General features: G+C 38.8%; 2 protein-coding genes across 2 annotated transcripts; one reads left to right on the top strand and one right to left on the bottom strand.

Annotated features, from left to right (window-relative positions):
• Positions 1–203: 203 nt before the first annotated feature.
• LOC106673613 (sorting nexin-13-like) lies at positions 204–6,431 on the top strand (the record flags this gene model as incomplete). The annotated part of the gene is given in 11 exon segments (XM_014405792.2): positions 204–324; positions 380–535; positions 605–768; positions 827–949; positions 1,582–1,786; positions 1,850–1,954; positions 2,018–2,160; positions 3,039–3,251; positions 3,297–3,473; positions 4,681–5,008; positions 5,078–6,431. Coding segments are annotated over 11 exon segments (1,953 nt in total), but the record flags the coding sequence as incomplete, so codon positions are not given.
• On the bottom strand, positions 6,288–17,444 carry LOC106673607 (glycine dehydrogenase (decarboxylating), mitochondrial). Its single transcript, XM_014405773.2, has 17 exons — positions 17,088–17,444; positions 14,793–14,871; positions 14,554–14,689; positions 13,475–13,639; positions 13,179–13,404; positions 11,500–11,899; positions 11,304–11,443; positions 11,158–11,244; positions 10,926–11,102; positions 9,896–10,080; positions 9,636–9,837; positions 8,098–8,360; positions 7,895–8,033; positions 7,635–7,842; positions 7,473–7,580; positions 7,268–7,413; positions 6,288–6,506 (listed from the first exon to the last, which is right to left on the bottom strand). Exons 1-17 carry the CDS (start codon positions 17,427–17,429, stop codon positions 6,396–6,398), a joined length of 3,114 nt encoding a protein of 1,037 aa, XP_014261259.1. The 5' UTR covers positions 17,430–17,444; the 3' UTR covers positions 6,288–6,395.
• Positions 17,445–18,642: the final 1,198 nt, after the last annotated feature.

Here is an 18,642-nt window from a genome sequence, read left to right as displayed (position 1 = left end):
GCCAACTGAACGATTCGTTCATCCTTCCTGCATTCTCGGTCGGTGATTGACGAAATGACCAGTTTCTAATAAATCTACTGACAAATAGTCCATTGTACAGTTCACCGATTCAGCGTGAATCATTCAGTGAATTTACCAATCGTTCATTTAGGCATAGAATCATGCTGGGAATCGATTTTTTCTTATTTTTACTTCTTTTCCAGCGGTCGAGGGATGCAGGTGGCTGTTCGGAGCACATGGTGAAGCAGCAGCTCTCCTCGCTCAATTACCTCGGCAAACTCCTCGACACCCAAATCGCCCGCCTTCAGTCGGGCGGCGACACAGGTAATTTAACCAAGAATTTTTTAAAATTTTATTTAATTAATTAATTTTTAATCAGGTCCTGATTATTCGAGGCTCCTCCTCGGCTCGCCAAAGCTCTTCCAGCTGCCGCTTGATGTGATACTGAAGAACAACATCGCCCTCAACTACTTCTTGGACTACATGCGTACGGTCGGACAGCAGGCTTATTTATTTTTCTACTTGAACATCGAAGGTGAGGCGAATGTGCAGTGCTAAAAATTTTCCTTTTTGTTATTATCATTATCATTTTTTTTTTTCCAAGGCTGGAAGGCATCGACGGAGCAGCAGATGATGGACATGTCGCAGAACTCTAGCTTCGACAACAGCGAGGCGCTACTCGCCGAGCAGTACAGTGCTGCGAAGCAGGTCCTCGAGAGGATACGCGAAGCGGCTTACAGCATATTCGAGGAGTACCTCACAGATCAGGTAATCACAAAATAAAAAATAAGAAATTCAAATTATTATTGTTATTTATTTTTTGTAGTCATCCTGCCGTATTCAGATAGACGAGATGGTCTCAAAACGGCTCCTGAACAAAATCAAGATGGAGAGGCCGAACGAAAATTGGTTCGACGAAGCTCAAGCGTGCATCATAGACAAAATGCAGGTAATTGCCCTTATTCTATTTAGGTCAGTGGTTCAAAGAATCGTTCAGTGAACCAGTGTATCAAAAGATCGCTCAGTGAGTTATTGATTCGTTCAGTGGGTCAAAGAATTGTTCAATGACCTAGTGAATCAAAAGCTTGCTCAGTGAGTTATGGATTCATTCAGTTGTTCAAAGAATCATTCAGTTAGTGAATTGAATGATTGCTCAGTAGAGAGATGTTTTGGTTCAGTGAACCAATGGAAACAATTCTATGGATAGAATTAAAATAACTTAGAGCAGCATCAAAGAACCGGTTCAGTGAATCAATGGCTCTTTCAGCTGGTAGATGAAATTGGTTCAGTGAATCAATGGCTCTTTCAGCTGGTAGATGAACCGGTTCAGTGAACAAATGCCTCTTTCAGCTGGTTGAAGAACCGGTTCATTGAATCAATGACTCTTTCACTTAGTTCAATAAGCATGTGAACTGGTTCAGTGATTAATGGCTCTTTCAGCTGGTAGATGAACCGGTTCATGAGTATGTGATTCGTTCAGTTATTCTGTGAATCGTTCAATCAGTTAATGAATCATTGAGTGATACGAGGATTCTTTTAGACTGAGCTATGAATTTATAAAAAAGTTGTTTTTATTTCCAGAATGACGAACTTTGCCTGTTGGGTTTCCGTTCTTCTCCAGGTTACATCAAGCTCCTCTCTGAGCTGGACCTCCTCAGAGGCGGTTTTGACCTCAGCCTCTCATCTTTAACTGGCGAGATCGAGGTCGAGGACGCGACATCCCTCGATCGAATCAGCCTCAACTCGGACACGGCAAGCCTGCCTGAATTCATAATATGCCCGAACAGTGAGTCATTTTGGTCGTGTTCGATACAAAATAACTTTTATATATTTTTAATGTTTTTTCCAGATAGCGTTGATGTGGACAACGCGAGTGGAGGGAGCCCAAACAATCTCACAAGCGAGATCAAGCCCTCCGGACCTTTCACTATCTACGCGGAGATCATCGAGACCGGTACGGATTTATGCTTTACTTGCCCGTGTGGCTTCTCATAAACATAAATCATAAATCAACCAGGTCTCATGCACGAGAAGGGCAAGACTTTTGGCGTATATGCCGTCTCCGTGTCGAAGAAGTACGAATCCGGACACAGGGAGAGCTGGCACATCTACAGAAGGTATTCAGACTTTTACGAACTGCATCAGAAAATCAAAGACAAGGTGAGCACAATTGTATAACCAGTTATGTGTAAGCTGGACTGACTCGCTGTACGATTCACTAAATGAAAATGACGAAAATTTGACTGAACGCTTCATCTACGAACTGAATGATCGATTCATTTTCCAACATTCATTGGTTTACTGGACTATTACATCTAAAAGCTGGACAAGTCCTATATTCAATGAACTGGTTCATCTACCAACAGAAAGTCATGAATTCAATGAACGATTCATCCACCTACTGAACGATTCCCTGAGTGGCCTATCCAATTGACTTTTACATACTGAAAGATTCATCAACCTACTGGATGTTTCATCAAATTATTGAACGATTCCTTGAAAGTATCTATATTTATCCAATTTACTTACAACTGAACGATTCATCAACCAACTAAACGATTCCCTGAGTGGATGTACGCTTATCTAATTAACTAACATACTGAACGATTCATTAACCCATAGAACTATTCATCAACGTACTGGATGTTTCATCAAATTATTGAACGATTCCTTGAAAGAATCTACATTTATCCAATTGACTTACATACTGAATGATTCATCAACGAACTGGACGATTCCCTGAGTGGATGTTCGCTTATCCAATTGACTTAATGCTGAACGATTCATCAACCTACTGAACGATTCATGGCCTACTGAACTATTCATCAGTGCACCAAAGGATTCCCTAAGACCCTTTATATAGGCATATGCCTATCCAATTGACTTACATACTGAACGATTCATTGATCCATTGAACGATTCCTTGTGTGGACGTACTCTTATCCAATTGGCTTATGTACTGAACAATTCTTCAACCTTCTGAACGGTTTAAAGACTTAGTGAATGAACTGAGGTTAATTGTGATTTCTTTTACACAGTATCCAGAATTGTCGAAGCTGTCGTTCCCCGGGAAGAAGACATTTGGGAACATCGAACGTAAGACGCTGGAGCGTCGTATGATCCACCTGAACAACTATATGCGTTCCCTCTGCGAACCGGGGCTCCTCGCGTCCAAGCCGGGCCTCCTCCCCATCCTCATGTGCTTCCTCAGCAGGACTGAGTACAGCGCTACCCAGAACTTTTCAAGAACGGTTGGTAGCCTGGATTTGCCTCTTGTTTACAATTTCGCTCTCCAGTTGGATTCACTTTTCAGGATGTCGATGCAAGCTGTGCGCACGGTGCCAGACTCGGTCCTCAGCTCGGTCGACGGCATGGTAGACAACCTGTCCAGGGTGCTCCAAGTGAGGACGGCTGCTTCCTCCAAAGACGCCAGGCCCGAAACGCTCAAAGTCAGCGCTTCCATCGACACCGAGGTAAGTTGAGAAATGATGAACGATTCCCTAAATGAACGAACAACTCACTCACTTACATAACTATTCATTGACAAACTGAACTATTCTCTAACAAATTGAATGAATCTTGGATTCAATGAACGATTCATTAACAAACTGAACGAATCGTGAATTCAGGGAACCACACAATAACCAAGTTTCATTGACAAACTGAATTATTCTATAATAAACTGAACGAATCATGGATTCAATGAACGAACAACTCACTAAATTACATTACGATTCACTGACTAACTGAACAATTCTCTAACTGACTTCAACTCGCTAACTTTCTAAACGATCCATTGACAAACTGAACAATTCACTAACCAACTGAACAAATCATGGATTCAGCCAAAGATTTACTAAATGAACGAACAACTCAATAACATAAAAGTTTCATTGACAAACCGAACAATTCACTGAACAAAGGTTCACTCACTTACAGAACGATTGACTGACTAATTGAACAGAACAATCAGAACTGACTGACTGAACTAACTGACTTCAACTCGCTAACTTAATTAATGATCCATTGACAAACTGAACTATTCTCTAATAAACTGAACGAGTCGTAGATTTAATTAACGATCCACTAAATGAACAAACAACTCACTCACTTATATAACGATTCAGTTACTAACTGAACAATTCTCTTACCAAGTGAACGAATCATGGATTCAGCTAACGATTCATTAAATGAACGAACAACTCAATAACAAAGTTTCATTGACAAACTGAGGCATAGATTCACTGAACAGGCAACTCACTTACATAACGATTCCTGACTAATTGAACTGAACAATTCTATAACTGACTTCAACTCGTCACTTACAACATGATCCATTGACAAACTGAACAAGGCATAGATTCACTGAACAGGCAACTCACTTACATAACGATTCCTGACTAATTGAACTGAACAATTCTATAACTGACTTCAACTCGACAACTTACAACATGATCCATTGGCAAATTGAACAATTCACTAACGAACTGAATGGATCATTTATTCAATGAACGATTCGCTAATAAACTTAAGGAATCATAGATTCACCATACCACCATTAAATGAAAGAACACTCACTAACTTACCTTACGATTCATTGACAAACTGAACGAATTATAACCACACTGAATGAACCACGTATTGAATTGTTGGCCCATTTATATAATCGTTTTCCCGAAGACAGCGGACAACATCCCGATGAGGATCCTCCTCCTCCTCATGACCGAGGTTTTTGAGCTGAAAGCCTCCTCGCAGTGGCTGAGGCGCCGACTTGTCATCCTCCTCCGGCAAATCGTACGTACGATGTTCGGTGACATAGTGAACAGGAGGATCCTCGAGTACGTTGGACTGCTCACATCCCCGGACCGGGTCGCCTCCTACCTCACCTCCTTCAAGGAGGCCCTCTGGCCGCACGGCATGCAGGTGGAGCCTTCCATGCCCCGAGACCCCGCCACAAAGATGAGGACCAGGGTCGCCGCAAAGGCCGCTCTACTCTCAAGTCTTTCTGGTAAATAAATTAATTTAAAAAATAAAAATAAAATAAAATTTTTAATATAAATACATCGGACTCCTTCAGACGACATCAAACATATACTTGGCTCCGAGACGACCCTCACCGGTGTCCTGTCCGTCTTCAACCTTCTCCAGATCGCGAGGCTCAACACAAGATTCTGCTGCGTCCTCCTCGAAGGCGCAATCACGAACATGTTCGCCGGCTCATCCCCGGCCGTCGTCAAGCTGCATGTCAAGTCGCCCAGGATCGAGGAGGCGGCCGCTGCGGCGGCAAACCAGTGATTCTTAAACTTAAATTTTTCTAAGTTACTTAAAAAAAAGTTGTGTCGATCATCTTATTTAACGTGATTTTTCTATAGAAACCATAATAAAACTGTCTGAACCTATTTCGAGGAGGTTCTTTGATGCACTGAGCCTCTCAAGATTAAAGATTCATTGATTCACCATACCGGTTCATGTACAAGCTGAAAGAGCGATTGATTCACTGAACAGGTTCTTCTACTATGTATATAATATATTTATTATTATGTAAATTAAGTTGTAAGTACTCCTTAAAACAAAAATTGTATATTTTTCTAAACTTATTATTTATAAAATATCTAGTCGAATCAATTATATGTTATGTGAAAATGATTTATGTTTCTATACGTATATTTGTTCGAGTAAACGTATTATTGAGAAGCGAGTTTTGATTTTTTTAAAATTACAAAACGTCCTCTATTTATGTAAGATTAATTACACAAGAAAAGAGTACTGTATGAAATTCAATGCGAGAATCGATTGATGATCGATACAGTTCAATAATCGATTGATCATTGATACAATTTGAGAATGGACTGATGGTCGATCCAAAGCGACAACCGTTTGATAATCGATACAACCTGAGAATCGATTGATCATAAATACATTTCGATAATTGATTCAAATTTGAGAATTGATTAATGATCGATAGTTTGAGAATTGATTGCTGGTCGATAGAGATTGACAATCGTTTGACCATTGATACAATTTGAGAATTGATTAAATATCGATACCGTTCGGGAATAGATCCACCTGAGAATCGATTCGGTAGAAAACGGATGTGGTAGTCGATACGGGTTCGAATCGATTCAATTCGGCTCGAAGTGATAATCTATTCAGTTCGAGATTCGATACAATTTGAGAATCGATTAGGTCGAGAAAGGATGTGATAATTGATACAGGTCGAGGAACGATTTGATTATCTGATTTGTTAGAAGGAAAACGACACATTTGAAATAATTTATATATAACAATTTTGTTTCGAGGAGGGAGAATTGTTTAACCGGGATTTTCCTTTCCCCCCTCCCCTTGTACATAAATTTATTTAAATTTCATTTATCTCTTATTTATTGCGGAATCGATTAAAAATCTGGCAGTATGGGTGGACATGTGCAGACGAGATGTTTATCTCCGTAGATGTCGTCGATCCTCCCGACTGTCGGCCATATTTTCGAGTCACCTTTCACGAATGGCTGTAAATCAGAGAAAAAATAATCTACTGAGAATTAAATCAAAGATTTTTATACAAATTTTTATGAGGTAGGTTTGTATGTCTCTAATGTGTATTAGACCAATATTTTGGACAAAATGTGCGTTATGTCGGCGTATGCCCAATGTTAATCGGCTATCCACTAACCTGTACACTTGGCAATTTTTGTTGTTAACGTCTTGTTTTAGTAACATTCCCTACCAATCAGTGAACCACTTAGACAAACATAACACACGTTTGAAGGTTCTGATCTAGTTTTCTATTGATATTTTCTACATAACCTGAACATTTGTAGGTTTTTGTCCGGTTGCCTATTGATATTTTCAACATAACCTGTACATTTTTAGGTTATTGTATGGTTATATATTGATAAATCGGTTTGAACCTTGGAATTTCATGATATTAATTTTTCCGTTACATAACCTACTCATCTTCGGCCATTTAGGCAAAGTTATACTGCTGTAGGTTTTGTCTGGTTATCCATGGATCTTTTCTGCATAGCGTTACATTTGTAAGTTATTCTGTGGTTATATCTTCTCAAAATAGTATAATTTTTCTCCGTGTGGAAGTAGAACCTAACCTGCAGATCAGTCGGCCAACTTGACAAAGATAACCTGCACATTTAAAGGTTCTTGTCCGGTTATATATTGATCTTTGTTACAATAACCTATCCTTTTTTTCGATCAATTCTTTATCTGAAGTAGGAAATAAATCGATATTGTATGTAATTGGCAAATAATTTACCGCCGGGAAAGCCGCCTGCTCCCTCGTATACGGGCGGTCCCAATTGTCCGACAGGACGTTCTCCTGGGTGTGTGGAGAGCATTTAAGCGGGTTCACCCTCTTGTCCATTTTTCCCTTTTCGATCTCGGCAATCTCGTCTCGTATACCTGGCAAAACAGTAGGGAGGGTTATTTCAAGTTTTAAGTTTCAATTAATTTCATATTACATATTAGTGCTTCGCAGAAGCGATCAAGCTCCTCTTTGCTCTCAGATTCGGTCGGTTCGATCATAAGAGTACCGGCGACGGGCCAAGACATCGTCGGCGCGTGGAATCCTGAAAAAAAAGTTAGACTTTTTCCATTTTTTTGTCTTTTTTTATTATTATTACCGAAGTCCATGAGACGTTTTGCAATGTCTCCAGCTTCGATGCCGGCCGTTTTTTTGAAAGGTCTTATGTCGAGGATGAACTCGTGGGCGACGAGGCCGTTCTTCCCTCTGAACAGGGTCGGGTAGTAAGGTTCGAGCTTCTTCGACATGTAATTGGCGTTGAGTATCGCCACCTGAGACGCCTTCCTCAGACCCTTCGCCCCCATCATCTAAACAAACTGGTTTAATAAGTTCGAAAGGGTTTTTTTAAAGCTGTTTTACCTTGATGTAGGCCCAGGATATGGGAAGGATGGCCGTGGAACCGAAAGGTCCAGCGCTCACCGCACCGAAACTCTTGTCGTTGTAGCCCCCCGTAAATATGACCGGATGGTTCGGCAGGAAAGGTGCCAGGTGTTCTTTCCTGTTAAAAAGAAAAAGAAAAATCCATCAAATTTCATCTTATAAACACAACAAACCATCCTTACACTCCGATCGGCCCCATCCCTGGACCGCCGCCCCCGTGTGGTATGCAGAAGGTCTTGTGCAGGTTCAGATGGGAGACGTCCGAACCGTAGAGCCCTGGGGCGCAGAGCCCTACTTGGGCGTTCATGTTCGCACCGTCCAGGTAGACCTGGCCCCCGTGCTTGTGAATCAGATCGCATATGTCGGCTATCGTCTCTTCGAAAACGCCGAAAGTCGAAGGATACGTGATCATCAGGCAGGAAAGGTTCTGGGCATGTTGCTCCACCTGAAATTTCAATTAATATAAAATCAACAATTTACGAACATAACCTTTTATTATGCAGGTTATTATAAATTGAAAGAAAATTTCTTATATAACCTGTACGCTTGAAGGTGGCGATATGTTTATCGAAAAATCTGCCCAACATAACCTGTACTTTTGTAAGTTGATATTGGGTTAAAAAGTAATAGAAACCTTCTCGTGTAACAATTTGGAAGTAATAAATTATTTAACCATCGGTTAACAATTTTCGAGCGTAACCTGTACGTTTGAAGATCGCAATATGTTTATCCCTTCATTTCGAAAAATCTGTACTATATCACCTGTACTTTTGTAGGTTGATATTGGGTTATAAACTGATAGAACTTCTTGTGTAATCTCTACATTTGGAGGTAATAAATTGCTTATCCATTGGAATTTTCAAGTATAAAAGGCTAACATTCGGTTATACTTTAATCAAAAATTTCTTATATAAGCTATTTGGAGGTGATAAAATGTTTATCCATTGATCTACAATTTTCGAGTATAACCTGTAAACGATAGGTTAATATTTGGTTATATGTTGAAGAAATAATATATAGCCTATAGATTTGTAGGTTATAATTTATGTATCCGTTGATGAACAATTACCTGTATTTTTGAAAATTATTACGTACGTTAACGTAAATACGGTAATACGTTGACGAAAAGCTTCTTTTATAACCTGTACTTTCTTGGCTTAATACTGAGTTATAAACTGATCTAAAGCTTCTTTTAAAACATTTGAAGGTTACATTTAGTTTATCCATTTACGAAAATAGCCTTAACGGTGTAGGTTATTATTTGGTTGTACATTGAAAAAAGAGTCTTATTTAGCCTTTACATTCATAGGTTAACATTAGGTTAGAAAATAGTTTAATGCTTCTGTACGTTTGGAGGTGATCATTTGTTTATAGACAAACGATTTTCTACTGTAAACTGTATCTGTGTTATTTTGGTTATACTTCTATTAAAAGCTGCTTATATAAACTTTACATTTTTAGGTAATTTATTGTGTTATAAATTTATTGAAAGCTTCTTATACCACATGTAGGTTGCTATTTGTTTATCCGGGTATTAGGCATTCCGTTCATTATAACCTTATTGTTGAAGTAAATTTATTGGGTTTCACCTTGATAACTGTTCAGACAAAATCTCGTAATTAACCTTTGTTTCTTATTATTATCGGTTTATCTCTCCTAATAAAAATAATTTATAAACATAGTCTGTACACCTTTTATCACCCTGAACCGCGTGTCGTACCTGTTCTTTGAGAAGGTCCATATCTATTGTCGCGTCCGGGTTGACTTTGACTGGTACGACCTCAAGTCCACACATCTGGGCCGATGCCGGGTTGGTGCCATGGGCCGAGACTGGGATGAGACAGACATTCCTATGTCCCTCGCCGAGGTAGGCGTGGTAGCTCTGGATCACCCTGAGACCGGCGTATTCGCCCTGGGCGCCGCTGTAGACGAGAAAAATAGTTTGAACAAAAGAAAAAAAAAACTATTTTCAAAATGTACCTGTTCGGCTGGAACGAGATCTTGTCGTAGCCTGTGATTTCGCAAAGGTCCTTGTGCAACTCTTCCAAGAGGACTTCGTATCCTTTGGCCTGGTCCATTGGAACGAAGGGGTGCAGCTCGTTAAACTCCCTCAACGAACAGGGCATCATCTCAGTCGTCGAGTTCAGCTTCATTGTGCAAGAACCCTGTGGAAAATGAATGAAGACGAAGTCAGTAGTCATGCAACATCACGAATCAACTGATATATATTCCAATGTTGAATTATGGCCGAACAAAATTGATTCTTGTCTCGAAAATCGAACAAAAATATTCCACTATTCTGCCGTGATATCGATTGCCATGTCAGATAATGGCCGAAAAATACCGATTCTGGTTCGAAAATCGAACGAAAAAGATCAATTATTGAGGCGTGATATCGATCACCAAGTTTGATAATGGCCGAACAAAATCGATTGTTGTCTCGAAAAATGAACAAAAATATTCGACTATTGAGCCGTGAAATCGATTGTCATGTTGGACACAGCCGAAAAATACCGATCCTTGTTTCGAAATCGAACAAAATATTCGATTATTGTGCGGTGATATCGATTGCCATGTTGGATAACGGCTGACCAAAATCGATTCTTGCCTCGAAAATACAACATAAAATATCGATTCAACTGCCAGATATCGATAGCCATGTTGAATAATTGCCGAAAAGATCGATTCTTGTCTCGAAAATCGATCGAAAATTTTCGATTATTGTGACATGATATCGATTGACGTGTTTGATGGCCGAAAAATATCGATTCTTGTCCCGATAATCCAACGGAAAATATCAATTCCCCTTCGATTGCCATGTTGAATAATGGCCGAAAAATAACGATTCTTGTCTCGAAAATCCAGCAGAAAATATCGATTGAGACGGTAGTTTTAAGCAGAAAAGATAACTTTGGTACAACCTAACATCTGAGAAGATAAGCTGTATATAACCTACCACTTTGACTGTAAATCTCGTTATAACCTTACAAAATTAAGGCAATTTACTCACGAGCGGTATCATTGAATGTACGAGGGAGATGTCCTTGTTCTCTAACGTCTTCATGTAACGCACCATCCTCGTTTCGGCGTGGTGGCTGTTGAAAACCGGGTGAGTCAGGTACGTAGAGGTCCTCTTCAGTTTTGTGTTCTCGACGTTGAACTCGTTCATGGAGGTGTCCTTTTCCAGCTGGAAAAATTTAATTTTAGGTTGTATCTGTGTCTGTGTGGTTTTTTTTACTTACTTCTTCTAATGGTGTTTCGCATCCGAACACCCAGAGAAGGTCTTTGAGGTCCGAATCGCTGACCGTTTCGTCCAACGAAACTCCGACCTAAGGTAGTTGTTTGTGTATTGAAGTGTTTTTGAAGTTTGACAGGTGAAGTTACTTACGTCTCCATCTGGGAAAAACCTGATGTTGATTTTTTTCTCCTCGCACCTCTTTTTGACCACGTCCAGAGGCTGGTTCGTCGTCACCTTGAGAGTGTCGAAGAACTGCTTGTTGTGCACTGTGTTCCCTGACCTCCTCAGACCTGCCAAGAATGTTTTTTGTTTAAATTTATTTATTTTGAATTTTTTTTTTTTTTACCCGCGTTCATGAGTAGAGTAGCCTTATGCACCCTCGTCGCGATCTCCCTGAGCCCTTTGGGCCCGTGGTAGACTGCGTACATCGCCGACATGTTCGCGAGTAGTGCCTGCGCTGTGCAAATGTTGCTCGTCGCCTTGTCACGCCTGATGTGCTGCTCCCTCGTCTGCAGCGCGAGGCGGAACGCCGTTTGCCCGTCGGCGTCCCTCGTCACTCCGATCATCCGGCCAGGCATTAGACGGACGAGCGACTCCTTGCAGGCGAAGAAGGCGGCATGAGGGCCGCCATAGCCGAGCGGAAGGCCGAAACGCTGCGTTGAACCGCACGCTATGTCCGCGCCCATCTCGGCCGGTGCCATTTGGAGGAGGAGACACAGCAGGTCCGTACAGACAACGACCAGACTCTATCGCCCAACATACAACCAGTTAAAGCCTGTAGTATGGAAGGTTCTTGTTTGGTTTTCATATTAGTAAGATTATAACCTGTACTTTCTTAATGTTGGGTTGTATAACCTCTACATTTGGATGTAATAATTTCTTTATCCTTTGATTAACAATTTTTTTAGTATAATCTCTAACTTTGAAGATTAATATTGGGTTATAAACTGATCTAAAGCTTTTGTATACCCTGCTTATTTCGAGGTAATAAAATGTTTTATGCATCGATTAACTATTTCTGAACATAACCTGTAACAACCTGTACAGGTTATTATTTGGTTATACGTTTATGAAAAGCTTGTTTCATAACTTGTACATTTATAGGTTAATACTGGGTTTTAAACTGATTTAAAGCTTCTTGTATAACCTGAATATGTCGAGGTTATAAATTGCTTTATGCATTGATTAACTATCTTCGAGCATAACATATAACCTTTTAAGGTTTATTATTAGGTTATACGTTGATGAAAAGATTCTTTTATAACCTGTACTTTCTTAGCCTAATAGTGGGCTATAAACTGATATTAAGCTTCTTTTATAACATTTGAAGATTAAATTTAGTTCATCCGACATAACGAAAAAGTTCTGTCTAACATAACCTGTACTTTTGTTGGTTAATATTTGGTTATATGTTGATCGAGAGCTTATTATATAACCTGTGCATTTGAAGATTGCATTTAGTTTCTCCCGACACACAAAAAAATCTGTCTAACGTAACCTGTACTTTTGTTGGTTAATATTTGGTTATATGTTGATCGAAATCTTATTACATAACCTGTACATTTGAAAGTTATATTTTGTTTATCCCTTTCATCACGAAACGTCTAAAATAACTTAAATTATTTACATTTTTTTATGCAAAGAGTGGTTGAGTAAACAATTAGAGTCTAATCACCGGAAAAATAAGAGTTTGGTTGTCCCGGGCATGATGCCACGATAGGTTAAGTGGTTAGAGATAAATATAAGGATAAAGATAATAATATATATATAAGCCGGATATAACCCGGAGGTGTTGGGTTCGCGTCCCGCTCATGAGAATAATTTTTCATCTTAACCACACTTTACATAAACATTGTAAATCATTACTTTAGTTATCTAGGGCCAACTGAAATGTATTTTATATCATGTTTATCCCTTAAATCATACATTTTCAAATCTAACCTGTACATTTGTGGGTTATTATATGGTGTTTGTCAGGAGGTAAAATTAACATGTAAGAAAGGAAAAATACACAAAATTGCTTACCCCGTTCTCGTGGGCTTTGGATATCACATCGGTGTGGTCGTAGACGTTTCCCTCCGTGTCCGGGTACTGGAGGAGGATACCGGACAGGTCTTTGTTCGTCATGTCCATAGTTTCTACGTTGCCGACGACTACCTTGAGGCCGAGGGCGTCGCAGCGGGTCGTCACGACAGACAGCGTCTGGGGGTGTATCTTGTCCGAGACGTAGAACAGCTTCCTCTTGTTGTACCTGCGCTCATTATTGGGTGTCTCTTTAGAAATAAGCCATCCGTCCCGTCTTGGTGTTTGTTCCGACTCACCGGTGGCAGAGGCTGAGCCCTTCGGCCGCAGCGGTGCTCTCGTCGAGCAGAGAGGCGTTTGCGACGTGGAGCCCTGTCAGGTCGGTAATCATCGTCTGAAAGTTGAGAAGGCTTTCCAGCCTACCCTGGGCTATTTCCGGCTGGTAGGGCGTGTACTGCGTTGTCCTGTTCGATTAGAAATCAATTTTATCACGGGGAAAAAAGAAGAGATGATTGGTTTTGAAGGGAAAACGTTGAGTCGATTGAAAATAAAATATCCGATAAGCTTTCTTTTATCGCCTTCATTCACTCTTTTGAATGGGTCAATTTTCTCTTGTTCACTCTTATTGACGGATCAATTCACATTCGTTCACACTTATGGACAGACCAGTTTACTCTTGTTCACTTTTAAGAACAGCTTCTTCAGGGAGATAAAAAATAGTGTAAAACCTTGGGCCTCATCTCATAGAAGTTCCAGGCATGAAGAAGTTGTCCTTGCTAGGCTTAGAATTGGTCATTGTAGGCTTACTCATTCTTATCTTATGGCAAAAAAAGAGACTCCACTTTGTGATGTTTGTGCAGAAAGAATAACAGTGAAACACATTTTGACAAATTGCAAAAAATATGTAGCAGAAAGACATCGGTTGGAAATTCCAACCAATCTCAAAGACTCGCTTGGTGATGACCTCGACCAAATAAACAAACTAGTAACAAACTAAAGCGGTTGATCGCCTTTTATAATTTATATTAAAAAAAATAAATAAAAAAAATAAGAACAGTTTCGTTCACTCTTATGAACGGATCCTTTCACTCCCATTCACTCTTATGAACAGATCAGTTTACTCTTGTTTCCTTTCAAGAAGAGATTCGTTCACTCTTATGAACGGATCATTTCACTCTCGTTCACACTTGTTAATGGATCTGTGCGCTCGTATGAACCGATCAATTACTCTTCCGAATCACTCTCCCTCCTTGCTCTAATTAAAGAATCAGTTCAATCTTATGAACGGATCATCTCTTTCAATCTCTAGGAAATATTAGGCCGCTTTCGTTTCCCCCGCGTTTCATATACTTAAGAATTAGCACAATTCGATAAATACCATCCAGGGTTTTCAAATATGTTCCTCATGATCGTGTGCGGTACGCAGGTGTTGTAGTAGCCCATGCCAATGTACGACCTGTAAAGCTTGTTCTGTGACGCGATCTCCCTTATCCTATTAAGCAGTTGGAACTCACCTGGCGGAATGAATGAATGAATTAAATATAAATAATACATCGATTCCTGTAATTAAACGATTTTTAAAAAAATATATATGCAGTAAAATAGAAAACGTCTTACTGACTGGCTCGCCGAGCTGTAATTCCTTCTTTAGCCTTATTTTCTCAGGAACTGCCAAGTCGCTCAATGAATCCAGTGACTGAAACAGGAAATATGCTCTAAAAACCTATTTTGTTTTAATGGTACTTTTATATAAACTGGTCGTTTCATGTTAAAACAATTGTAAACCCTTTTTTGTCTGATTGAAACGCGTATATAATCTTCTCAGCAGATTTACTACTTGTTAAAAAAAAAAAAATTATGAAGGATCAGCTCACTTTTGTTCACTCTTATGAACGGATTATTTCACTCTCGTTCACTCTAAACAAAGGACTCGTTCACGCTTATGAATGGATCAGTTCACATATGTTTACTCTTAACAAAGAATATGTTCACTTTCATGAACGGATCAGTTCACTTTTTTCACTCTCATGAATGGATCATTTTACTCTCGTTCACTCCGATGAACGGATCTACGCGCTCTTATGAACAGATCCTTTCCCTCTATTTCACTCTTATGAATGGATCAGTCGTCATTTACGAACGAATCGGTTCATTTTCGTTAATCTGAAACCTGGATGTAAAAAACCTTTTAAAATACTTGAAACCACTGCTTAACCTACTTCATCAGAAGTAAACGTGTCTGTAACATACTTTTAAAAAAGCTTTAAACCTGAGTATAGGCCTACAAGATCCGGGAACAACCTCTGAAACCTGGTTATAAAATACTTTTAAAAATGCTGGAAACTGCAATATAACCCCACTCTTGTGTAACCAACTTTATCATTCTGAAACCCGTGTATAACCTACTATATTAGATTTAACTAGTTTATAACTAATTTTGTAGTGTTGAAACGCATTTATAACCTGCTTTGTCTTATTGAAATCGTGATTTATAATCTCTACTTTTTTATATTTGAATCGGTTTATAACGTGTTTTTGCTGAAGCCGAAGTATAACCTACTTTTCTGTCGAAAACTGGGTGTTAAATACGTTAAAAATACGTGAAACACCGAATAACCATCTTAATGATACCTGTCTGTAATACACTTAAAAAATGCATCAAACCTGATTATAACCTACACGATCGGACGACAAAACTCAGCACAATTTACTTTATCTGTTTGAAACCCGAATGATTAACACTTTTGAAAAATGCTTAAAATCGCAGTATAACCTAGTAGATCGGGTTAAACCACTCGTACAGACTACTTTGTCAATCTGAAACCAGGATGTAAAATATCGTTTAAAAATATTTTAAACCACCGTATAACCTACTTTATCAAAATGAACCTATAGCCTAATATACTTTAACAACACCTTGAAACCTTATATATGAGTATAACCAACAGGATTGGACGAATAACCTCAGTAAAAAGTACTTAATCCGTCTGAAACCTGGGTGATTAATAGGTACTTTTATGCTTAAAACGGCATATAACCTATTGCATCAGAATGAAACCTATCTATAATATACTTTTTAAAAATGCATGAAACATGAGCATAACTTACACGACCGGACTTCAGTACAACCTACTTTATGAGTGTGAAACCTGGATGATCCATACTTTTTTAAATGCTTAAAACCTTAGAGTAACGTACATCAGTCTGAAACCCGAGTATAATCTGCCTTAACCAGTATCAGATTTAACCATTCAAAACTAACTGTTGAAACCCATGTATACCCTACTTGGTTTGGTTGAAACCGGTTCATAACCTCTACATTATTATATTTGAACCATTTTATGACCTACGATGTTTGTTGGAGCCTATGTATAGCCTACTCTATCAATTATAAACGTGTTAATAACATTCGTATCTTCATGAAACCCGCGTATAACCTTCTTTTTAGCATTTAAATCTTATAAAACGGATAATATTTTCTTTTTAAGACTGTAGGAAATGATGTTTCATTATTTGTATAATTCATACGAAACCGTTTATAACCTACACAATTTGTCGTATGATGTAGTGTAACCTAAATTACCAAATTGAAACCTGTTTATAACTTACGTTATCGATTGAAACCAGTATATAACCTACTTTTTTTAAAATATAGTTTAAAAATATGATATGTTCCTTTTTCGGTTTGTGGGGCATGATCTGTATCATTAATTTATCATTTTTGTATTATGTGTTGTTTTATTTATATATGCTTTTTATGCTAAAATACTTGCATTTAGACTGCAAATCAAATTTGAACTTTTTTTTTAATGCTAAGCCTTATATGGGGGCAAATCCAAATCACAACAATAAGCTACACTGATTTGATTTTTTTGTGCTCATTTTAGATGTATGACATTTTGGGTTCTTTACCTCGCAGCCGATCAGGTCGAGCATGGCTCTCTGCTCGTCGTCACTCGGAGCTATGTGCCTCCTGAAGAAGTCGTTCGAGTTACCGGTGGACAGGACGGAGGAACGCCTCGCGGCTATCCTCATCTGCCCGATCCTCCTGAGGAAGACGGAACTCAACATTTTATATATTTTCTTTTTCTGTCCCGAACGATTCGTGTGTTGCGCGAACGTCGGCGGTTTTAAATTTTCTGAACTATCCGATTTTTTTTTCTTCTTCTTCTTCTTCCACTTTCTTTCACGTCCTCTCCCCCCCGCCCCGAACAACGTTTCGGATTTATCTCCACCGGGGCAAATTAACGTCATCTAGGGTCAAGACCGATCCCGATTATAATCTGTTATTCAATGGCTAACGACAAGGGATCTATTATCTTCTGTCGTTCGGACGACCCACAAATTCAAGGGTCAATATTTGAACCTCATCATTGTGTAGATCTTTCCTTTATTTTATTTTATTTTTTTTAATCTAGTGAAATTTAATTATTTTACACTTTTAATGAATTTTGCACTATTGAAGATGTGAAGCATAGGTTTTACCACGACAAAGTTGATTTTACATTGATTTCCAATCTTGAAAAAAAGATTGTATACAGGTGCGATTGTATACAGATAGTTTCAGCACTTAAAAAGTAAGTTAGTTACGGCTTTCGGCATGTTATACAAAGTATGTTATACCAGAGTTTTATTGCATCAGCTTAAGTTATAAAGATGACATCAGTAAAAGTTAGGTTACATTCCGGTTTCAGATTGGTAAAGTAGGTTATGTATCAGTAGATTACAATGAGCGTTTAAATTTGTTAATGGGGGAGTCGGTGGCCGCAACGGTTTGGGCGTTTACACGGCGCTCATCACTGTAAGGTCTTAGGTCCCGGGTTCGAATCCAGCGGCCCTGCATTCGAACCCGGACATACTTACTTACAAATGTTTTTTTTTTTTTTTTTTTTTCAAAAACACCTACACCCCGAGGGTTGATATAACCTCTGCTGTTCCAAACCCGTAAAAAAAAAGTTAAAAAGCAAGACAATATGAACGTTTTAGTCGTTGAAGTAGGTGACGTACAGGTTTCAGGTTAATAATGCATGAGTAGGTTATAATTACCTTTAAAATTTATTAAAATGTAAGATAACATGCAACTTTTAGTCAATGAAGTAGGTTACAGACAGGTTAATGAAGTAGGTTATACACCAGTAGGTTATAATGACCTTTCAAATTTATTAAAAATTAGGACAGTATGTACGTTTTAGTCGATGAAGTAGGTGACAAACATGCTTCAGGTTAGTAAAGAAGGTTATGCACAAGCAGGTTATAATAAGCTTTTCTATTTATAACATCGTAAAACCATATGCAGGCTTTATTCGATGAAGTAGATTACAAACAGGTTTCAGGTTAATAAAGTAGGTTATGCGCGACTTTATTAACTGCATGTCGCGATAATGACCTTTCAGTTTTATTAAAACCTAAAACCACATGCAAATTTCAGTCAGTTAATAAAATAGGTTGTAACGAGCTTTTAAATTTA

This window comes from Cimex lectularius, unplaced genomic scaffold (genome assembly GCF_000648675.2).
Source record: "Cimex lectularius strain Harlan isolate CLEC.00 unplaced genomic scaffold, Clec_2.1 scaffold252, whole genome shotgun sequence".
Lineage (NCBI taxonomy): Eukaryota > Metazoa > Arthropoda > Insecta > Hemiptera > Cimicidae > Cimex > Cimex lectularius.
The sequence above is the reverse complement of the archived record's forward strand: the minus strand, read 5'-3'. Positions and strand labels throughout refer to the sequence as shown.

Bases quoted from the DNA above. Each gene is read 5' to 3' on its own strand.
- LOC106673607 (XM_014405773.2), bottom strand. From the start codon at position 17,429: ATGACGTTAATTTGCCCCGGTGGAGATAAATCCGAAACGTTGTTCGGG. The intron at 11,444-11,499 runs GTAAAAAAAAAA...CATTCTTGGCAG, and splicing joins TACTCTACTCATGAACGCGG to GTCTGAGGAGGTCAGGGAAC. The intron at 11,103-11,157 runs GTAAGTAAAAAA...AAATTTTTCCAG, and splicing joins GCGAAACACCATTAGAAGAA to CTGGAAAAGGACACCTCCAT.